This window comes from Anabrus simplex, chromosome 1, assembly GCF_040414725.1.
Source record: "Anabrus simplex isolate iqAnaSimp1 chromosome 1, ASM4041472v1, whole genome shotgun sequence".
Taxonomy (NCBI): Eukaryota; Metazoa; Arthropoda; class Insecta; order Orthoptera; family Tettigoniidae; genus Anabrus; species Anabrus simplex.
Genome location: NC_090265.1, coordinates 222,154,334 through 222,179,529, shown reverse-complemented (window position 1 = coordinate 222,179,529; position 25,196 = coordinate 222,154,334). Strand labels below are relative to the sequence as shown.

At 42.0% G+C, this 25,196-nt stretch overlaps 1 protein-coding gene across 1 annotated transcript in view; it reads left to right on the top strand.

The window, feature by feature from the left end:
- LOC136864218 (phospholipase A2) overlaps window positions 1-25,196 on the top strand; it is a 181,067-nt gene that overhangs the window by 8,420 nt on the left and 147,451 nt on the right. Inside the window, exon 2 of the mRNA XM_067140938.2 lies at window positions 6,944-7,233. Coding sequence (XP_066997039.1) covers window positions 7,176-7,233 — 58 coding nt within the window. The 5' untranslated portion in view covers window positions 6,944-7,175. The remainder of the gene's footprint in view (window positions 1-6,943; window positions 7,234-25,196) is intronic.

Sequence of the window (25,196 nt, the reverse complement as noted above, 5' to 3'; positions counted from 1 at the left end):
GCCAGGAAGACCTTTGAAGACCATGAAGGCTTCCCTATCGGTAACCTCGGCACTAAGCAGATAGTGGTTAGCTCCATGGCCTTTGCCCTCCGGAATTAACGTGGTACTCATTTTGTTATACAGGCTGAGTGAATCGCATGACCACGTACCTCTCCAGAAGTGTAAATATCGTTTGTAAATGTTCACCTTTCTTACAGGGAATCGAACCCATGTCTTTCTGGGTTAATAAAGAACGACTTTACCACCTCACCTAAGCAGCCCCTAGGTGACCTGTTGTTGAGATATAATTAGTTTTGTCGAGTGACTACAGATTAAGTCACCAGAGGTCCTTTCAATGCCGACATCGTAAAACGTGAAGGGCGAATGAACTTGTATCTAGCCGGGTAGAGTAGCTCAGGCGCACAGCGCTGGCCTTCTGCAAGTTAGGTCCCGGTTTAGTTCGGTGGCATTTGAACGTGATAAATACGTCAGCCTCGTGTCGGTAGATTTACTGGAACGTCATAAATTTGGTTTTTCTACAGAAATTCTTAGACCTGCTCTGTTGGCTGTTTCTTCCAAGCATTTGTCAGGTTTCCTGAAAGTATGGCGAAATCATCTGCAAAAGCTAGACAGTTTATTTTAACATCTCTGTTCTTTCTTCCCAGTGTTATTGGTGGTAGATTATTATTATTATTATTATTATTATTATTATTAGTATTATTATTATTACCTGTGTTTTTGTGGATCACAGAGGTGAAAGAAGGTGCGGGCATGAATGGGTCATGAAAGGGCAATTAGAAGATTGATTTATGACTTTAAAGTTATGGTTATATTCCATTCTAAGGTCTCTTTTTCTTAACTAAGACTTTAAAAAATTCAGGTACACAAGATCATGAGATTGGATAACAATTTTAGAAAGTCGAATAACAATTAATTAAACAATTGATTAACAACCTTGAGCTTGACGCTCTCTACTCATACATTTTCCATGAGTGCTGCGACTCCTTTCAAAGAACAGTCAAGAAGACGAACCTCCCAATTTCTTTTACAGTGTTTCAAGAGCACCTGTTGCTCCATACAACTATCTAGGAGTCTAGGACAGGGCCTCTCAGGGTGCATGCGCGTGGTGCATGCACTGTGCACGGTGCAAAAGACGACTTGGCTTGGTTGACCAGAGTGCAGACTCCCCACTCCTCGATTTGGAGCAATAGCGCTAACTCTCTCTTTCCTTACGCCTCTCTCGCTCGCTCCGCCTGTCTCCCTCCCGTATCTTCAATGTCTTTAACCTTCACCGTTTCGCAAATGACAGGAACTGCACCCAACTAAAGCAGTCCTTAACATCTATCTTCCTGGAGGAGTACGCAAGGGGCTGAGATCAGGTATTCTTGTGTCCAATAATAAGAAATATGTATATTTCTAAGAAAATTGTTTCTGTTTTTTATATTCCTGAGATTCTTGTAGCCTAAAATATTAAAAAATCGAATGATATGCTTTTCTACTTATATGATTTATGTTTTAACTTTATTGGAATTGGTATCTGTATTTTAATTTTAAGTTTAATTTTAAGTTTAATGTTTAATTTGATATTTTAATATTCTAAAATGTAGTTAGTATATTCATAAACTTGTATTGTGTTATAAGTAGACGCTACATAAAGGGGCTTTTCAGCCTCAGTGGCACGTATATCATCATTATCAATAAATTCAATTCAATTCAATTCTCCCCCACTTGCGCCGTAGCGCTCCAAATCCGGGCTGAGTTGAGCCGAGTAGAGCCGAGTATAGCCGAGTAGCCCAGAGACGAAGCGTTGATCCGAGCCATACCGAGCGGCACCGAGCGGCACCGATGCACAGTGCACGGAGCCCTTGCGCCTCGCTCTGCACGCGTGAGATTTTGGGCGTTTGAGTGGCCCTGGTCTAGGAGACTATTCTCCGAACATTCCACCGTTACAGCCTTCCAAAGGCATCCTTCAATGTTTACTTTAACACCCATCTTCGCTCTATAAGATTTACAATTTCAACACAATGTCCGGGCCTATGAAAGGCACAACTTACATTTTACGATTCTAACAATATTTACTGTCTTAGACACTCAAAAGTCTGTCCTCTTAACATACAAGGATGAAATTGAGTTTCATAGGGGTATCGAATACCCATTCTACCGAGCTTTTGTGGGAAACATAAACACAGGTTAAAGTTACTGGCCCAAAATCAAAATGATGTAGAGACGGACACTTGCACTCCTTGAAATTGGCACTAAAAGATTAAAACCCTATTTGGGCTTCAGGCCCGAAATTACTTCTAAGGTGACTAGATGGAGGAAATTTAAGTTACAGACAGAAAACGGTTACAAAGTCATAGTCACTTCAAATTCAAGTTGATTGGTAACTCGAGAGGGTGTCACACCCTTTATTCCCGAAATACAGCTGAGTTTCTTAGGCTAGTTTTGAAATGTACATTAGAAAATGAATTTTACATTATTGAAGATAGGAAATTTAAGGTTACATTATTAAATACAGGAAACCTTCCCCTCCAGCTAGCTTTCAGACTCTATCACATAGTTATTAAATGGCTGTCATTACCTTAATCTGCTGGAAACTTGATGAAGGGCGAGACACCCCCGCCTCCTCTATTAGCACACACTCAGTAAACTGGACAATAAATAAGACAAGGTGGCTCGAAAAAGTGCCAGCTTTTATACCCGAGAGGAAGGTTCTAGAGAGCTCTGGGAAGCCCAACACACCCCCAATTTTATTGGATAATTAAATAGGTAGAAGATGAATATCATTAGTGGAAAAATACATCTACAAATGTCCTATTGGTCAATTTTGAAGTTGGTGGAAAGTGATCGAAGTATTGACCACATTAACACACCAAAAAACAAAAACAAAAAAAATCAACTCAGTGTAGTAAACCTTAAAATAAAAATTTTCTTTAGGATGTTAACAGTTAATAGCATATGTTTTATTTTGCTAAAGACATCTGTGAGGAAAAGTCCAAATTTCTTTCACTAGTTGTTACAAATTTTATATGGAAGATGGAATTATTTCAGGCGCTTCATTTTAATGAAAGGGGCTGGTGTACTTCGCGGTATTATTATTATTATTATTATTATTATTATTATTATTATTATTATTATTATTATTATTATTATTATTATTCCGCATCCTGGTGGTGTCACAGGTCCGAACTGTGTAGCTCAGGTAGACTTATGCGGAGGGAAGTAGGCTGTTTTCTGCTCTGTTGAGTGGTTCTGTGGTGGTTGGCAGCGTGGCGTTTTTTTGTATATAACATAGAGTATTCTGGGACAACTACCTAGTCATCGAGTCAAAAGAATTAACAAGACGTGGTTAAAAATATCCAAACCATCCGGAAATCGAAGCCAGGGCCGTTTGAACCGAGGCTACGACGCTGATCGTTCAGCCAAGAAGCCAGACATGATTTTCAGACTATCTTCCAATATGGACGACGTGGATCTATCGTTTATCGATGTACTTACATCGTGGTAATGAAATATGTACTCTAATAACGTGACGTGAAATCTGTACAATACTATGTGTTACTAGGTTGTCTGCATTCTATGAAAGTATTCGAATGTATTTAAAGTTTGTAGATGAAGAATACAGAGTCGGATTTTAAGATCATCATCATTAGAACCTGATCAGTCCTCTTTCGGAGCAAACCCTCTCTGATATCCGTCCAGGTTCCTCTCTCTTTGGCAGTTCTCGTCCACAACAGCCCCACAGTTTGCCTCACTATATCTGACCACCTAGAAAAATGACGTCGTCCTTTTCGTTATCCATCTCTCGGAAACTACTCCGTTACTGTTTTTATACATTTTTGGGGATCAAATATTTCTGCATGCCTAGTCTAGCTCCACTTCTTGGAACATACCTCCATTTGTACGTCCTTTTGTCCAGTGTTATGCCTTGTGATAATGTTACGGAGACGATCCTTCAGAGAAACATCAAGTTAGCTTATTTTCATCCCTCGTTAACAGGCTAGTAGTTGGTTCCTTAGTTGGGTATCATGTCTCAACACCCTGTGTGAGAACATTGAAAACAAAAGTATCCATGTATGTATGTATGTATGTATGTATGTATGTATGTATGTATGTATGTATGTATGTATGTATGTATGTATGTATAAATGTATGTATGTATGTATGTATGCATTGAACCCATAACCTTACCGATAAAAGGTTCAGTATGTATGTATGTACGTTTAATGGGTTCGAACTCCACTGTGGGCTTTCTATGAATGGTTCTCTGTGGTTTCCAATTTTCACCTCCAGACAAATGCCGAAACAGCTCCTATTCATAATCCACAGCCGATTCCTTCCACCTCCTTGCCCGATTTTATTCACCATTAAAATCTCAATTGAGGTTGGCGACAAGAAGGGCATTCGGCCGTAAAAACACGTCATATAATTTCGTCTCGTCTCATCCCCGACCCCGTGACTAAGGGATAGACATACAATCACTGTTCTCCTGGCCTCATTATCCAGCTTGCTCAAAAGGAAATCGTCTGCCCTAAATGGAGTATTCTTGAACGTATTCTGTTGCCTCTACGATCACTTTTATCGCTTCCTCGGCGTTATTTGTCATTAAGTTGCTCCTTACTTAATTCAACCGACTCGTTTATACTGCAAGATGAAATAGGTTATATAATATCAGTGCTGTATAGAGAATGGTGTCAGTAAAACTACTTGACATTATAAGAGGGATATAGAATATGACATTTAAATATGAGGAACAGGAGGATGATGCATACTATGTTGATAGAGAGATTTATGAAATTGTATCCTAGACAGGAGTTATTTTTGGGGAGATATTTTGCTCGCATTTTGTATATGAGAACGAGTTTAATACCGTGCTTCTCTTAAAAGCCATGGATATAATTGCGTATTGGAAACAGCCGCTAGGCCATACAACTGTCATAATTCGTTGAAGGGTAATGTTATCTGCATTTTATATTCCCACGGCAGTTTTTTACTGAACTTTTTGTACGTAGGCTGCCCGAATAAACAAAAATGGTTACATATCTGCTTCTATCTACCCTAATGGAAATCACAATTTACAGTTAGTAATTTCATCGTGAGGTGAAGAATGAAAATAATCATACCATTTAAATTGAAATAATTGTAATGGCATCGTGCTCGGTAATATCCTTTTCTAAATAGCGGTATAATGATGTACAATTGTGCCATCATATGACTGAACTGAGTAAAATCATTATTTCGACAAGCAAGCTATGTCGACGTCGAATTATTTGAAATAAACTAGTCATGAGAGTTCTCTGTGATCGCAAAATACCGTCTCTTTGACGACCATGTTCCCTTACGCCCTTTTCACACTAATCTCCCGAAAAAGAGCCCTTGTGTGACGTGGTGGGTGTCGGGTAAGATAGATCTGGGTATACAAATGAGAACTTCTTCGAACTTCCTTTGACTCGGGCCACGTGGCCTAGAGGCAACATGTGCCGCTCACCGGCTCTCTTCTTTGTGTATAATAAAATTCTTCCGGGCTGTTATGCCGTGGTCCACTCCTCTCGCTTCTCCCAGACGTTTCGACTACTGCTGCGGTAGTCGAAACGTCTGGGAGAAGCGAGAGGAGTGGACCACGGCATAACAGCCCGGAAGAATTTTATTATATTGACACCGGCCGTGAAAGCCTTCATACTTTAATCTCTTCTTTGTGCTTCGTCAGCAAGTCTGGGTGTTCCCATTAGTCACTTAGACCATCGGTACAACGATGAAAATAGTGTATGTTTTAGATTCTGAAGGATTAATCTCGATGCTGTTCGAAAAAACTTCCTTTTATGGGTGTATGAGCAATTTCGAAAACGGTTTTTTAAGAGCTCTTGTTTGAGGATTCCGCATTACAGAATGAACCCATACTCGCTTTCTTCCGTTTCCTTCTTCTGTGCAAGAATTGTAATCAACCGCCGGACTGAATAGCTCGGACGGTAGAGCGCTGGCCTCCTGTGCCCAAATTGGCAGGCTCGATCCTGGCCCATGCCGGTGGTATTTGAATATTTGAAGGTGCTTAAATATGTCATGTTGGGGTCAAAAGGCCAGCGCCTGAACCGTCTGAGCCATTTCAGATGTAGAAAATAAAATAAATATAAAAACGTAAATATTTCCGTTATTATTCGTAGAATGATCAATTTTTACTGCGTTTAAGATTGGATATTTTATTTTCCATAAATTTGTCATGCAGCATTTATCAATAAGATAACGGAGATATTTGAGAATTAATTTTTAACCTAACCCTGCGGGAATAAAATTATGACCTAGATTGACATGCCTTCTCCCCTGATCTTAAATACCGATTTCCATTCAATTCTGTTCTGGTCGTTTTCTCGTGATGCGCTTAAGTTCATACATACATACATACATGCATGCATGCATGCATACAGACAGACAGACAGACAGACAGACAGACAGACAGACAGACAGACAGACAGACAGACGCCGGGTTGAGTGGCTCAGACAGATGAGGCGCTGTCCTTCTGAACCCAACTTGGCAGGTTCGATCTGGCTCAGTCCGGTGGTATTTGAAGGTGCTCAAATGCGTCAGCCTCGTGTCGGTAGATTTACTGGCACGTAAAAGAACTCCTGTGGGGCAAAATTCCGGCACCTCGGCGTCTCCGGAAACCGTAAAAAATGTAGTTAGTGGGACGTAAAGCAAATAACATTATTATTATTATTATTATTATTATTATTATTATTATTATTATTATTATTATTATTATTATTATTATTATTATTATTAGACAGACACACATGACGGAAGTTTAAAAATTGCATTCTGTTCTTATTTTCTACATGACCGAAACCCAAACACCAATTTTTAAGAATTATTTCTAAACTACAGACAAAACTCTTATTTGTATAGACTTAGAAATACATAGGTATGTTTTTAAACATGGTCTAGCTATTAGTATACCTTCTCTTGTTTCAGTGTTCCTGCGTGCGTCGAGCTTTACAGTCATCGAGAGGAGCAAGTTTCTCCACTTAAAAACTCAGTGTCGCTACCCAGTGTAACGTCAACAGAGTGGAAATAAATAGGCCAAATGCAAGTACTTATGTAAGTGGTTAGTGACTGTAATTGAAGCCATGGCCCTCTGCGAGCCTACAGCAATGGTGTGAGGACGCTGAACGAACATGGCGGCTCGGCCTTGACCTGCGCAGTCATGTTGTGGTTCCTGTTGATCAGCATGACTTGCGCTTCGCTGCTCGCCTTCACGCAAGGTAAGGCATGGCACTTTTTCAGCATTATGGAAATAGTGATCGGGAAGATGAGTTCAGAACGTAATTGGTTGTTTCTGGACCTTGATATGGGAATGATAATGATGTAGGATGTCAACAGAATCAAATTAGGCGCCCATAACAACTAAATTATTGAATATCTTAAGATTTGTAAGTAGCAAGGTATGTTTACAGAAAAGAGACAGATCTCTGTGCCAGTTCTAGCAACCGGAGGAATATAAAATGTTCGGAGATCTGGAAACCTGCAGGACTGTCAATGACCAAACTCCCCGGCAAGAAAGACAACAAAAAGCTCGAAATAATTACAATCCTTACAAAATTCCCCTATGTCCCGCTCCGAAAATGTAAATTACTTAGAACAAACAGCATATTTCACTAGGGACATGTAGTAGAGTGGCTAAATTTTGCTGTAAGGAGCACCCGTTCTAATTCTGTAGATATACTGTATAAAGCAACAAAATAACAATGTAGATAATTTGTGTATTAAAATGTTTATCTCAATTTTATTCAAACTATATCTGGAAAGGAAGAAGTATTATGTAAGAAATTAGTATTATTGTATAGAAATGCAATTAATCCTAAGACGAAAGAGATCAAAATACCACCATCAGGTTTAGAACTAGAATCTTCGACCTCCAAGATGGGTGTATTAATTGATTCTCCTAGCTCGGTTGACACATAAGGAAGCATAAATTCCTGTTTACAAAGTTTTTGTCTCATCTCTCCATTGCGTATAGTGGAACAGTCGTAAGAGTATACACTAGTTAATCATCATTTCGCAGAAATCACCACCTTGAAGTGTGTACGAGAACTTTCAGCAACCTCTTACAACAGGAATGCATTCTAGCCAACAGCCACAACCTCGACCAGGCGACATACATTATAATACTGTCTTAATACGTTCTGCGCGCTGGAAAAAAAAAAAAAGCGGTCAAATATTGAGATTTGTAGTTCACTTCGATTTCTGCCTCCAAAATGTAGAATTACCTGAGTTGCAGTGAACAGTTCATACGATAACACTAGGCCAAACTCAGCTGACTCCACGTGTGAGTGAGGTATTGGATCACTCAACCCAGACCTGGCTCCGATTTATAGATCTACCAATTAGATTGGACCACGAAAGTAGCATGATGGAAGTGAATTTCAGATCTGTCTTGACGACAAGCACATCGATTTCATCTATGCCGAGATTTATACCTTACAACAACATTTGTGAAAACACATATGTCCTATGAAACGTTCATGTAGGAGGTACGTAAATTTGCACCAAAAGCGATGCTGTAACTTTTGTTATTGAACCAGTCGTACAAACGTACTTCCAGGGAGGGCGGCTCCTTTTCTTCCTCACCAAGGGGGAACGGCACGGCCGGTCAGTAAGGTAGTCATAAGGGTGGCGCTCACATGTGGATAGTTTCCCGCCCATGTGAGCGTCCACATTATAGACTTAGTTTTTTTTTTTTGTTTTGTTTTTTTTTTTTGTTTTGCGTCCACGTGGTAGATTTAGTTCATATTTTCTATCTTTTTTATGTTTGTAACGAGAACATGTATTTGAGCCGAAAGCCTGTAATGTTCTTCAATAAATACTAAAATACAAATGTACAAATGTAATGTAGCACAAATGACATTTTTACGTATTTACTCACAGTAATTAGATCAAATCATTCACTGCTTTAAGTAGAGGAAGCAGTGCATTACACAAACGGTTTGTTAACCTTACGTCCCCGGGCGAGTTGGCCGTGAGGATAGGGGCGTGCAGCTGTGAGCTTGCATCCGGGAAATAGTGGGTTCGAACCCCACTGTCGGCAGCTCTGAAGATGGTGTCCCGTGGTTTTCCAGTTTCACACCAGGCAAATTCTGAGGCTGTACCAACCTAATCGTCGTCATAAGACCTACCTATGTCGATGAGACGTAAGGCAGATTGTAACAAAATAAATGAAAACCCTTACGTCATTACTGTAGTGAATGACTTCATTTAAGTGGCGCAACCACCCCAGAACGATTGAAGAATGTCCAAACCCGTTTTAGCTATAAGGAAATAATTATATCATTCACACCCAGATATAACTACAAACTCATCAACAAATCTCAGAGTCTTGATTTGCTCTACTTGAACTGTGATTCCTCTTCCATATTCATCTTTACTGTCTGTTCTACATAAACACTGGAAAGGAAGATGGAAAACAACAGCCCTGCCCCCACACCTTTCTGCATAGTTGCTTCTCTTTCATATCCTGCGATTCTTAACACAACCGTTTTACTTTCGTATAGCTTGCGTAGAACATTCTTAGTATTTGAACCCTATCACTTCTAGAATCTCAAAACTTTTCCACTATAAATAATGTTCGGACTTCCTTACTCCCTTGCGCAACAGCCCATGTAGGACATTGGTCTGCCGAATAGTTTTCTCTCTGTATTTCTTTACTCCTCCATTGTTCAACACCCATTCTCCTTATATCGCCTTTCAAAACAAATTGGTCCCTTCCCCCACCATTCCCTGACAAGAATGGCGACTCTTGGTTTTCTTTTAAATACCTTCCTAAAATATCCTGTTCTTCGGCATCCTCTCCATGTACCCAAGTCATTTGTCTACCTTTTTAATTTCACATACGACAGCTGTAGTTTATATAAATCCTTAAGTTTTCGGTTATGTTTCCTTCTCAACTACCTATTATTTTCCACTCGACTATGGATTCTCCTGAGTATTTTACTCTTTCCCTTCACAGTACTTCCTCTTCAGGGCTTGTCGTTGTCAGGCTTCAGAACCGCAGATTACTACTGGTCTCACTACTGCATGATAGTACGTTAATTCTAGCTTTCTGCTGAGACTATATGAGAATAACTTCATTACCTGCTCATATTATTATCCCTTGTTACAAACAACCCAAGATATTTGAAATTCTGACAACGTTCATATTCCACTCCATTCTGAAGTACATCTCTCTTTCCTGTAAATTGCCCTTTCCTAGCTGACAAAATGAATTAAGTTTTTGTTCGATAAAGTTTCATAACTCTCTCCTCTCTACTTCTCTCCAGCCTCCTGAGATTATCTTCAAGTCCTTTCTGCCGTCGGAATAACATCACGATATAATACGCATAAGCAAGTTCTGTGTAATTCAATCGAACAATGTTCCATGAGCTTTACTTTCATCTTCATTTCTCATAACTTTGTTTAAAGCAACGATCTATAACAGCCTTATCTCAGTTCCTGGCTAACTTCAAACTATCTGACACTTTCCCCTTTACCTTTCAATTTCCATGTTGTCTTTTTAACGGTCATGTCAACCAATTGTATTTCTTAGTTCTTTCATTGCTGTAGATCCTGCCTTTCGATAGTACCCAAGTTATTATATTAATCCTAAAATGAACGGTACGAACTCTAGAACAGGGTTTCACAAAGAGAATGTTGTAATATTGCCATATTTGCATGCATTCGTATAATTTAGGACTAATACTTGCTTTCCTTTAAATATAAATTTACATTTACATAAAGATGTCTTATATATGTATAGAAATTATAAAACAATTGGACACTTACTTGGACCTTGATCTGAAAAGTTACTTGAAAAAATTAAATAGTTATAGTTGTTGAACCAATGGGAGGGATGGTGATCTTTTTCCAAAGACCAAGTGTTTTACAAGCGTAGTCACTCGAACCGAAGATCATCCTCTACATTAGCTCTGTTTCTGTACTTCGTCTTCAATTGCGTGAGAGTAGTAAAGGTACACTTCCACAGGTATGTTGTCATGAAAGGCATTAAGCGTAGCGTTTCCTTTTTAGAAATTGTAGGGCATGGGGGATGTCATGGAACCAAAAGCATATACTGCATGTAAGTTATACTTTTTTTGCTAGTTGTTTTACGTCGCACCGGCACAGATAGGTCTTATGGCGACGATGGGACAGGGAAGGGCTAGGAGTGGGAAGGAAGCGGCCGTGGCCTTAATTAAGGTAAAGCCCCAGCATTTGCCTGGTGAGAAAATGGGAAACCACGGAAAACCATTTTCAGGGCTGCCGACAGTGGGGTTCGAACCTACTATCTCCCGAATACTGGATACTGGCCGCACTTAAGCGACTGCAGCTATCGAGCTCGGTGTGTAAGTTATACAACAGTGAAGACATTCTTTTTCTTCTTTCTTTTTAAAAATGCTATTTGGTCGGGCCGTCGACCTAGAAAGATCTGATGCCCCTACTTGCACCATATGTTAGGAACCTGCGAGTATTTGGACATTGCGGAAGTGTAAAGTGTTGAATGTGAGGAAAGGAACGTTAAGGACGACACAAACACCCAGTCCCCAGGCCAGGGATATTAATCATTTACACTTAAAAATCCCTGATCCGACCGGGAATCGAACCCGGGGCCAGGCGGATGCGTTCCCCCTACACCGCGGGGCCGGACACAGTGAAGACATAGTTCCTAAATTTAGAATAATAATCTCTGAATTGTATGTGTACAATAAAATATCACTCTTTAAATACCTACAACTTACATTATTATTACGGACCCCTTGGATTATCGTCGCGGTCCCCCAAGGGTGCGCAGACCACAGTTTGGGAATGTCTGCTCTAGAAAAACCTCCTCCATTGAGACACTTTTCCTAAGCACTCCACCTCATGCTGAACTTCATCAAGTGATTTGAAACGGATGTCACGAAAATAACTGAATATGATGTCCTTGAGATGTCATATCCAGCTCCAAGGTAGGTGCTACAAAATTCCCCAGTCCCAACGGATGCTATTGTATTCCCAATCTCATGTTCACACATGCTCCGCGGCGATGACATTTGGGCCTTAAACATCTTGAAGTTCCTGATGAATCTAAATTGAAGCTACCTGTCTTTTGCCATAAAAGCCGAATAGTTAATATCTTTCATTGAAACAATAGCCAAACGCTTTTCCTTCTTCATCTGGAAATCTCTCTTCGCCTCTAGAGCAGGGCCTCTCAGAGTGCATGCTCCCGGTGCATGCACTGTGCACGGTGCAAAAGACGACTTTGCTTGGTTGACCAGAGTGCAGACCCCCACTCCTCGATCTGGAGCAATAGCGCTGTCTCTCCCTTTCCCCACGCCTGTCCCGCTCGCTCCCCATGTCTCCCTCTTCCTCACTTGCTCCGTAGCGCTCCATATCCGAACCGAGTTGAGCCGAGCTTAGCCAAGTAGCCCAGAGACGAAGCGTTGGTCCGAGCCGAGCCGAGTGGAACCGATTCACAGTGCACGGAGCTCTTGCGCCTCGATTTGCACGCGTAAGATTTTGGGCGTTTGAGAGGCCCTGCTCTAGAGGGTGTTTCTATATTCCCATTACAGACTTTAAGGGCTTGCAGTGGGGACCAAGTCGGTTAAGTTTAGCATAGGAACTTGTGTCCGGAAACGTAGCGTCTTCCCGCTACCCGTAAAAGACCCACCACAGCACATGTTCAAATCTCCTGCATTGTACGCGCCACTGACTAGAATACGTACGTCATTTAACGATCACGTGATGTCTCATACCCGTACAGGTTTGGTGACATTCTATGTCATTCAGTTGAGTGTGTGATCCGCACGGAGACGTGTGGTACCTGCTGTTGTACTTGTGATTTTCGTTCATACTACAGTGCAGCAGTAATTCTTTACTACGTACACATCAGTAAGCTGTACGTACCATAATTCATCAGCACCAAAAAATTTGGGCAATTGTGGATAGGTGGTGGTGACCCGATTACTTGGCCTGCACGTTCACCCGACTTGACACCGTTAGACTTCTACCTGTGGGGTCACATGAAAACTTGATTTACGAGACACCTGTGGAATCCGAGGAAGATCTAATGGTACGGGTTATGGCTGCGACGGATGTTGGAGGATAACGGATTGGTGATCGTGTGTATGAGAACATGGTACAGAGGTTGACGTCGGTGCTCGTCTCATCGAGCCTCACCTGTAATTGGACCCAGACGACAAGCAATAGGAGTCGGACAGAACGCCGAAAATGGGGGGAGCTGTGAACGTGTGCTGTGGTGGTTTTTGCGGATAGCGCGAAGACGGTACGTTTCCGGACACAAGTTCCTATGATAAATTTAACCGTCTTGGTCCCCACTGCAAGCCCTCAAAGTATGTAACGGAAATTTAGAAACACCCAGTATACATACTGATCCTTTCCACTGCTTATCTCTCGCATACCGTTCTGCTTAGAGAAGAGCCCTTCATCCTTACCTCTACCTTCCAGAATGGCTTACATTGGCACTCCATAAATCTATGAAACTTGCTGTCAGGGAAAACTGAACTAAATTGGACTTTTTTAAAATATGTAAGGAAGCAGGCGCATGTACAGTATCCGTGAATGTGAGAGAATGAGTGACTGACAGACTAGTAGAGTGAAAGGAATTATGTGAGCACTTGAATGAGTGAATAAATCCTTGTTTGAAATTGATTAGTCAAGTAACTGGGATAATGGATGAACAACGAGAAATTATTCACAATATTAATACCACGTCTGGTTTGGAATGAAGTCATCCCGGGATGGCACAGATGCCAGGAGTTTTCAAGTATCAATAAATGACCACACAAATCGGTTGTATCGGAGTACAAACTGATCAGTATGAATGAAGGACGCGATTTAACTAGACATTCAACTAGACATGATCTCGGGGACGGTGGGTGATCCCGAAAACAGCTCATCTTATGGGTTTATAGAGAACCTCGGTAGTGATTAAATGCCGATAATGGACTCCTGGCCCAGTGGGAGCCTCACAACGGCATCACAGAGGTCCCCAATAGGTCCCAAGTAAACGACGACTCCGGCAAACAGCAAAGAACTATCGTGGACCATTTAACCTCCATAATGAACCCAGGATCGCAGAGGAAAGTAGCAGACACCACCATGGAACACACTACTACAAGGACCTACGGAAGAGACAGATGGTTAAAACACTACTGTTAATCGTCATTCATAGTCGAGGTCATCTCAGTTTGCTCGGTACCGTTATTGAGCATTGGAGGAGCGGAAGAACATTGCTTTCTCGGATGAACAGTGATTCACCGAGCTCGACAGCTGCAGTCGCTTAAGTGCGGCCAGTATCCAGTATTCGGGAGATAGTAGGTTCGAACCCCATTGTCGGCAGCCCTGAAAATGGTTTTCCGTGGTTTCCCATTTTCACACCAGGCAAATGCTGGGGCTGTACCTTAATTAAGGCCACGGCCGCTTCCTTCCCACTCCTAGCCCTTTCTTGTCCCATCGTCGCCGTAAGACCTATCTGTGTCGGCGCGACGTAAAACAACTAGCAAAAAAAAAAAAAAAAAACAGTGATTCGCGCTGGATAATATACGGCGACACATACGTCGCCTAACACATGAGAATCGCTTCCAACGGACTGCTGTGGGTCAAATGCAGGGTAGTTTCTATAATGAACTTGTGCGAGGGATGTTCTCCCGGCTTGATCATAGAGCTGAAATATGAGAACCGCTTCCAACGGACTGCTGTGGGTCAAATGCAGGGTAGTTTCTGCAATGTACTTGTGCGAGCGATGTTCTCCCAGCTTGATCATAGAGCTGAAATAGTCTTTGAACATCGAAAATATCGATGGGTATTTGGAAATCCTTGGAGACCATGTATGTATGTTGGGTAGTCAGCCCGAAGGCTGGTTGGATCCTCAACAGGTTCACCATTAGCTGTCATAGATGGCCTAGGTGTCACTGAAGAGGCGTACTAGGGAAATGAAGAGTGAGGTAGTTTCCCGTTGCTTTCCTCACTGGGCCAGAAGTTGCTATTGCATATCAGTCTGCCAAGCCCACTGAAATGCCTGCACCAACCGACCCTATGAGCGACATTTTCACACCATTCATAGCAGGGACTGGCTGCATAAGGAATGGTATTACTAGCATCACTCATACCTCAGCCACTTTCATATTGTCAAGGCCAAGGAAGAGACTGAGACAGATCAGTGAAAGTAACAATTTTATTCTTGCTTGCTTGTTGTTTTAAGGGGCCTAACATCGAAGGTCATCGGCCCCAATTTTATTCTAGCCCATACCAGAAGACATAGCGCACTGTAAACACTACATCTTGCCAGCAAAGGCATTTGGAGACCATATGTACCCACATACACGACAATGACTTAAGTGGCTTCCAATGTGAATCCATTGGAGTACATTTGGGAACACTTCAATCGCCAAGTTTGCTGTGCAGTAATTCAACTAGACACGATCTCAGAAGCAGCTATTTTGTACCGTGCTCGTGAATCTGAATGCAGATGTTCAAGAGGTGCACTTACAGCGACGGGCATAATCATCATCATCATCATCTGTTTACCCTCCAGGTTCGGCTTTTCCCTCGGACTTAGCGAGGGATCCCACCTCTACCGCCTCAAGGGCAGTGTCCTGGAGCCTCAGACTCTTGGTCGGGGGATACAACTGGGGAGAATGACCAGTACCTCGCCCAGGCGGCCTCACCTGCTATGCTGAACAGGGGCCTTGTGGAGGGATGGGAAGATTGGAAGGGATAGACAAGGAAGAGGGAAGGAAGCGGCCGTGGCCTTAAGTTAGGTACCATCCCGGCATTCGCCTGGAGGAGAAGTGGGAAACCACGGAAAACCACTTCGAGGATGGCTGAGGTGGGAATCGAACCCACCGCTACTCATTTGACCTCACGAGGCTGAGTGGACCCCGTTCCAGCCCTCGTACCACTTTTCAAATTTTCGTGGCAGAGCCGGGAATCGAACCCGGACCTCCGGGGGTGGCAGCTAATTACGCTAACCACTACACCACAGAGGCGGACGACGGGCATAATACAAAGGAATATGTACCACAGTACACTGCTGCAGATGGAATAAGCACAAATATTTATTTATTTATTTATTTATTTATTTATTTATTTATTTATTTATTTATTTCATCATCATCATCATCATCTGTTTACCCTCCAGGTTCGGTTTTTCCCTCGGACTTAGCGAGGGATCCCACCTCTACCGCCTCAGGGGCAGTGTCCTGGAGCTTCAGACTCTTGGTCGGGGATACAACTGGGGAGTATGACCAGTACCTCGCCCAGGCGGCCTCACCTGCTGTGCTGAACAGGGGCCTTGTGGAGGGATGGGAAGATTGGAAGGGATAGGCAAGGAAGAGGGAAGGAAGCGGCCGTGGCCTTAAGTTAGGTACCATCCCGGCATTTGCCTGGAGGAGAAGTGGGAAACCACGGAAAACCACTTCCAGGATGGCTGAGGTGGGAATCGAACCCACCTCTACTCAGTTGACCTCCCGAGGCTGAGTGGACCCCGTTCCAGCCCTCGTACCACTTTTCAAATTTCGTGGCAGAGCCGGGAATCGAACCCGGACCTCCGGGGGTGGCAGCTAATCACGCTAACCACTACACCACAGAGGCGGCTATTTATTTATTTATTTATTTATTTATTTATTTATTTATTTATTTATTTATTTATTTATTTATTTAAACATTGCTTTAAGTGTTTTCTAGGAAATATATATTTGATACTCACACCTTAACACTTGACCTTACATTTTTCTGTTGTCGGAATTGTGGTAAATAAATTATATTAATACCAATTTCCTCTAGTGTTCACATAGAATGTTGAGTAATAAGTTTTGTTTCAATAATGTAAAAGTGACTCAGGTCTGGAGGGGCTGCCTGGCCGATGCGGTAAAGGCGTGCTCGGCTCGCCCGGAAGGACGTGGGTTCGAATCCCCGTCAGGAAGTCGTAAAATTTAAGAAATGAGATTTCCACTTCCGGAGGTGCATATGGCCCTGAGGTTCACTCAGCCTACACCAAAAATGAGTACCAGGGTAATTCCTGGGGGCAAAGGCGGCCGGGCGTAGAGCTAACCACTCTACCCCATCAAGTGCCGAGGTTACGGATAGTGGAAGCCTTTACCTTCCACCTCTCCAAGGGCCTTTATGGCCTGTAGGGAGATGACTTTGCTTTGCTTTGCTTTGACTCAGGTCTGGACAATGCGAGAAAGCATGGCCTGTATGGTCGTTTATTTTATGCGTTTTAGTGAACTTGGCAGACTATACGTGAGGGAACATTCAAGCTCACTGAGGAGAAACTCACTCCCAGTTCCCTAGTATGCCTCTTCAGTGACACCTGGGCTTTTCATAACATCTGATGATAAAACTGTTCGGGATTCAACTAACCTTCTGGCTGACAATTTACGAAGGGTGAGAAAAAAGTAAGGTTACAAAGCCTTTAGTGAAAAGTGCATATTTTATTTCATACAACCAACACAGCCAACTAATAATACATACATAAAGTTATTTTTCGACATAATTTCCATACCGGTTTAGGCACTTGTCGCTTCGTGGGATGAGTTTGCACATGCCCTTCTAGTAAAAATCCTGTCCTTGCGTGTTCAGCAAAGTTGTCGCGAAGTGTTTCACCTCTTCGTCTGAAGCTAATTGTCAGCCTCCTAGGTGCTACTTCAAGTGATTCTTCTGTTGTCCTGAATCAGCTCTCCGTGCAAGCTGTGATCAAATCTGTCGATGCCGTGCTGGTTCGGCCACTGTGATCCTCGTCGGCGACCTTCTCTCTACTTTAGACACCATTACTCGACATGCTTACGAGACATTACAGTCTCTCCGTAAACTTCTACCAGCTTCCGGTGAATTTCAGCCACAGAAATCGAATAACTGAGCGGATTTCTTTGTGAGACCACTCTTCCAAACGAGTCGCCACTTGTGTTTATTTACAACTAGCGCTGTAGGTGGCAAGTGGACGAAACTCTGCACTGTTGCCAACCGCATGTATTAGAATTACCACACACTACTAATTTCTCTCTAACAGATAAAACTCCAGGAATACCGGCCCTGTAACCTTAATTTTTGATCATCCTTCATATCATATCACCTCCACATTAAGTGCTATAAAGAGGTTAGTTCTTTATCTTGCCTTTGCTGGCAGGACCTAGTGTTTACAGTACACTATGTCTTCTGGTATGGGCTAGAGTAATTTTGTTACTTTCATTGATCTGTCTCTGTCATATAGTTGGCTTTGATAATATGAAAGTGACTGAGGTATGAGTGATGCTAGTAATGCCATTCCTTCTGCAGCCAGTCCCTGCTATGAATGGTGTGAAAATGTTACTCATAGGGTCGGTTGGTGAATGCATTTCAGTGGGCTTGGCAGACTGATATGTAATAGCAACTTCTGGCTTGGTGAGGAAAGCAACGGGAAACTACCTCACTCTTCATTTCCCTAGTACGCCTCTTCAGTGATGCCTAGGCCATCTATGACAGCTGATGGCGGAGCTGTTGAGGATCCAACCAGCCTTAGGGCTGAAGACGGAACATACATACACATACAGTTCTTTATCCACTCGCTCTTATTTCCACGAGTGAACCTAGAACTAAATGTATTCTAGACTGAGTAAAACCTATGGATATATACCTCGTTTTTAAATTTCTAAATTTTCTGACGAGGAATCGAATCCACGTGCTCCCATTCCGGCGAGAAAGTCCTTACTTCCTGGATGCCCTCGATAATAAACACCGTAAAGTATATTTTGATTTGAGAAGGAGCACGTCCCGAGTGTATTTCACAGCTTCGTACCGTGCTGAGGTATCTGAATGCAGATGTTGAGGAGGTGTGCTCACAGTAATGAGCATAATCCAGTGTGTGAAGTCTATCATTAGAAGACAATTAGTCTGGGCGTGGAACTAGTTAATCGCTCCTCTGCATAACATGATCTCAAATAGTTCCGCCGCCAACTGCCAAGACTCACAGTTCATGAAATATAACGCATATATTTTAATAAAAGTGCTGCTAAGTTTCCTCTTCCGCCAAGTCACTATGCATCCCCCACTTCTTTGTTGACAGTAAGGAATTGTGCACTGTGGGATTGTAAAGAATAGCATCTGTTTGGTCGTATCCCGTTGACTTATTATGGTCCCAGTACTTTAATTAACCTATGTCCTCTCTGCCATTCCAACATTTCAGCTAAATTGAGTGCGTACCCCCAGGCAGCTAAACCCGAGAGGGGACTCGTGTCGTAATGAATAAGCTGTTTCTGCACATCAGCGGTAATTTCTCAGCGTCTTATTTGCGTGGGAGTATGAGGTGCTAAGAACTATTAATAATACCGATTTCTTGGAAACTCCTAAGTCTCAAGGTGAATATATTCACTTCGAATCATTTACACTTGGAAGTTTGTGATCACAGCCAGGAATAAATGAATACAAGGTGTAATAGTTTAAAGTCTTGACTACATATAACTTGAATTTCCTGACTGCTATAAGTTAAAAATTTTGATTTGACTATACAAAAGTTTGAAATTATAGGCATAAAATCGGAATCAAATTGAATTTTCCTCTTTCAGGTTGATCTCAAATTCCTGATCAGATTAAATCGAGTTTCTGATCGCGGTTGGGAAAAGTTTGCAACCTGTAGCTCTATACTGGAGCAATTTAAACGACTGTGATTACGAACACCATACACGCATAGCTGGTTAGTTTTGATTACAGACAGGGGAAGTTTTCAGTCCGTGATTCCCATGAAAAACAGTTTCAATTTTGTCACTCCATATACGTTTCTAATTTTACCCAAGGACAGTTTCCTGTTTGAGATATGATACAATGTTGCGTTTTTTTTATAACAGGATTAGTTTCAAAGTTCGGCCCGTGTTACAATTATATGTAAGCAGAAGTACACACTCATAGCCCCATTACGTTGAGATGGTCTTAAACAACTTTACTATTGCACCTCCTGTTAGCCAAGCATCTAATCTTTATTTCAATCACTTCATCTTTCCGTTTCGTCTTCCATATGAATATCAATTTTGAATAGCGTAGTCACTATCACTATTGTAGTTGATCATCATCCCCTACATATAATACCTAATTATGAAAAATAACGATGTCAAAAAGTGTCCAGAGGTAAAACCGGGTTAAGTAAACGTTAAATGTCACTTTACGCGCAAACAGCCAGCTGCTGATGTGGAAGATGTGATTCTGAAAAATGATAAAAAATAAATTCAATGTTTCCAACAACGTGCCTCGATTGGTTATTACCACAATTCGAAATTAATGTGAAGCTAACCCTCCTACAGCCATTTGGAGAGCTTTCGGAATCGACCGGAAGGAGCCGGAAAATAATTGCTCAGTACTTACCATTTCAATAATAATGTTATTGGTTTTGCCTCTCACTAACTACATTTTTATGTTTTCGGAGACACCGAGGTGCCGGAATTTTGTTCCGCGGGAGTTCTTTTACGTTCCATTAAATCTGCTGACACGAGACTGGCTTATTTGAGCACTTACAAATAACCCGGACTAAGCCAGTATCGAATCACCTCCGCACCTGGCGCCTTGGTTCGATGGTCAGTGACTCAACGTAGTGGCCCTCGGTTCAAAGGGTCCCACGTTCAATTCCCGACTGGGCTGGGATTTGAACTTATCTGGTTAATTAATTTAGCCTGTAGACTGGATGTCTGTGATTATCTTCATGCACGTACACACAATGAACCACATTACTAAACCCCACAGGTAGACGAAATAATTTCATATACATCCCTCCAAAAAGGGTTGATGTCAGGGTCGGCATCCAGCTCTAAAAGTGGGTCGCACATTCAGCACAGATCGCACCCGTGAACTCAACAGAATATGAGAAATGGAGAGAAAATGAGACGTCTCTTTCACATGTACTAGATAAACTTCACGCGACCTAACAAGCTAAATGTGCAACTACCTGTATCCATGTCCGTACAGCACTCTGATTAACTCTTACATGCCACGCAACTTCCTTCGTTGATAGTCCTGCTTGGAGGGATAATGAACCAACTGATAATATTCCTTTTCCAAACTTCCTATTTCTTTTGAGGAGAAAGGCTGTGAACAGGTCTGTTTACCTTTAGAACCAGTTTAAGAATCTAATAGGTTCTTTCCAACACCCAGTTTGCTGTCAGTACATGGACGCATCCATATACCGCTCTATACGCATGCGCTGACTTCGTATCAGTTCCGGGATGGATACACGATTGGGTTGTGTTGGAATGGATTCTCGTCCATGAACTCCAAGGAATAGGAGTAACGCAATTACTATACTAAACTGGTGTAATGCCGATATTTTCCCATATTGCCCGTAATGTCTTTTATGATGCTCACTTCTTTCATATCGATTTGTAATATCTTGAGCAACTCCTCGGCTAATGCGGAAATGCTCGAAAAACTCATTTTCATTTTACTGAGAAACAGTTTCTTCTGAAAAATACATTGTATTTCAATTAATTTTTTTTCACCTGGTAGCTTTTGTGCCTTCATAAACTTTAGGCCTAACGTAACACAATACATAAATAACTAAAGAAAGATGATTAATTACCGTCACCTAAATAATTTTAATATATTTTTTCTTTTTTGCGAAAAATAGTACCTCCCCTTCTTCACTGGATGAAGAGTAAAAAATCGTCGTCACTATCCATCCTAACCTTAGTAACCAAACAGCTGATTAATTTATTAATGGGAGAAGAGCGCGCAATGTGCATAAAAACAGCTGATTAAGGAACTCCAAAGAAAACAGCGTACAGCAGGAGGCAACGATACACTGCTTCTGCGCATGTCACAGAAATGTACGGCTCAGTACATGCTTTAGACTGCGGACTAGTTCCGACCGCCAGGGATCGATGCGAAAAGTTAGTTGGAACGCCTGACTGCAGTACACGGACGAATACATGAACGCAATTTTGACTGTGTTGGAAAGGATTTTTCGTATTGCCCATGCGCAAGGAGACCATGTACTGGTACAGGGACTGTGTTGGAAAGAACCCATAATGTACTGTTCCTTCCCCTGCGAACCATGTGACCTTGCCGCGGTGGGGAGGCTTGCGTGTCCCAATGAAGCAGATAGCCGAGCCGAAGTGCAACCATATCGGATATGTATCTGTTGAGAGACCAGACTAACGAATGGTTCATCGAAAGGGGAGTAGCAACCTTTCGGAAGTTACAAGGGCGGCAGTCTAGATGATTGACTTACAAGGCCCTGTAGAAATAATACTCAACATGGCTTAGCTGTATTTATACTGCTACACGGCTGAAAGCAACAGGAAACTGTAGCCGTAACTAACTCCCGAGGACATGCAGCTCTATCTGTATGAATGATGTACTGATGATGGCTTCCTCCCGGGTAAAATATTCCGGAGCTAAACTAGTCCCCCATTCGGATCTCCGGGTTGGGACTACACGAGAGGGGGCGATCATCAGGAAGATAGATACTGACATTCTGCGAGTCGGAGAGTGGAATGTTAGAAGTTTGAATCGTTGTGGTAGTTTAGAGAATCTGAAAAAGGAGATGGATATACTAAAGTTAGATGTAGTTGGTATACGTGAAGTACGTTGGCAGGAAGAACAGGATATTTGGTCAGGAGACTATAGAATTATCAACACAAAATCAAACAGGGGAAATACAGGAGTTGGTTTAACAATAAATAAGAAAATAGGACAGCGGGTAAGCTACCACGACCGGCATAATGAAAGGATTATTGTCGTCAAGATAGACACCAAACCAATGCCCACCGCAATAGTGCAGGCCTATACGCCTAATAGTTCTGCGGATGATTAAGAAATCGAAAGAATATATGAATAGATAGAAAATTTAATACAATATGTAAAATTTGACGAGAATCTAATTGTGATGGGAGACTGGAATGCAGTGGTAGGACAAGGAAGAGAAGGTAATAGAGTAGGAGAATTCGGATTGGGACAAAGGAATGTAAAAGGAAGTCAGCTGGTTGAATTTTGCACTGATCATAATTTAGTCCTTGCCAATACTTGCTTCAAACCCCACAAACGACGGCTGTATACGTGGATGAGACCTGGAGACACTGGAAGGTATCAAATAGACTTCATTATGATTAGGCTGAGATTCAGAAACCAGGTGTTGGATTGCAAGACATTCCCAGGAGCAGACGTGGACTCTGACCACAACTTGTTGGTCATGGAATGCCATCGGAATTTGAAGAAGTTGAAGAAAGGAAGGAGTGCAAGGAGGGGATCTAGACAAGTTTTAAGAAAATAGTGCGAGGGATTGTTTCAAGGAACATGTTGCACAAGGACTAAATGAAAAGCCTGAGGGAAACACCATAGAGGAAGAATGGACAGACGTGAAAAATTATGTCAGTAGGGCTACTGAAGAAATATTAGGAAGGAAGGAAAGATCAACTAAGAATCAATGAATGACTCAGGAGATACTAGACCTGATTGATGAACGACGAATATACAGGAATGCAAGAAATGGAGAGTGCAGAAAAGAATACAGGTGATTAAAGAATGAAGTGGATCGAAAGGGCAAGATAGCTAAGGAAAACTGGCTGAAGGAGAAGTGCAAGGATGTCGAAGGTTGTGTGGTCCTAGGAAAGGTAGATGCTGCATACAGGAAAATCAAGTAAACCTCTGGAGAAAGAAAATCTAGGTGTATGAATATTAAGAGCTCAGATAGAAAACCACTTCTAGAGAATGGAGACAAAGCAGAAAGATGGCAGGAACATATCCAACAGTTGTAGCAAGGTAAAGACATAGATGATTTGATTCTGGAACAAGAAGTGGCTGTTGACGCTGATGAAATGGGAGACCCAATTTTGAGGTCAGAATTCAACGGAGCTGTGAGAGACCTAAATAAGAACAAGGCACCTGGAATTGATGACATTCCCTTTGAAATACTCATTGCCTTAGGTGAAACCAGAATGGAAAGGTTATTCCATTTAGTGTGTAAGATGTATGAGACAGGAGAAGTGCCATCGTATTTTCGGCAGAACGTTATTATACCTATTCCCAAGAAAGCCGGTGCGGACAAGTGTGAAAACTACCGCACCATTAGTTTAGTGTCTCATGCTTGCAAAATGTTAACACGTATTATTTACAGACGAATGGAAAGACTAGTTGAAGCTGAGTTGGGAGAAGAACAGTTTGGCTTCAGAAGAAAGGCAGGAACTCGTGAAGCAATCCTGACTTTACGTCTGATCTTAGAGGATCGAATTAAGAAGGACAAACCCACGTACATGGCGTTCGTAGATCTAGAAAAGACATTCGATAATATTGATTGGACCAAGCTATTTGAGATTCTGAAGGTGATCGGGATCAGATCCCGAGAAAGGAGAATGATCTACAATCTGTATAAAAATAAGTCTGCAGAGATAAGAATCGAGGGCGTTGAAAAAGAAGCAGCAATCCAGAAGGGAGTGAGGTAAGGCTGCAGTTTGTCCCTCCTCCTTTTCAATGTGGTTATGTTTTTGCTATTTGTTTTACGTCGCATCGACATAATGTAGACAGGCCTTATGGCGACGATGAGATAGGAAAGGATTGGGATTGGGAAGGAAGCGACCATGGCCTTAATTGAGGTACAGCCTGCCAGGTTCGGCAACCCAACATACTGCGGAGTATGTACCTGAAATCGACCTTCAGGGCTGACTATAGTGGGGTTCAACCCCACCATCTTCCGAATGCAAGTTCACAACTTCGTGACCCAAACCGCTTGGCCAACTTGCACGGTTCAAACATTCAGTCTAATCAAATGCATAGCAATGTAACGACCACGTTTTACGGTGTTGAACTTGTGGATATGTTGTTTATTCTGAATGATTTTACCACAATGAAAGACAAGCATCTGAGCTTGTTGTACAGCAATATCCAGACAGACGACATTCAGACCTCAGTATGTTCCGGAATGTTCCACGATAGTATAAGGGTAGCATTGTGTGTGTAACAAGTTGTAATGAAACTTTAATCAGCACCCATACAAATTGTATTTTGCTGTTCCTTTCTAAACGAATACGCCTGCCAAGTCTGGCAACCGAACACACCGTAGAGTATGCGCCTGCCAGGTTCGTTAACCCAACATTCTGCGGAGTATGTACCAGAAGCACCCGGTGCAAAAACTAAATCTACATGGATACTGTCTAAATATCTATTCTAGAATAACTAAGGTGCCACGCACCCAGAATGCTTTGTCTGATGAAAATTACGTCCATACACAGAAAAAATGTGGCTA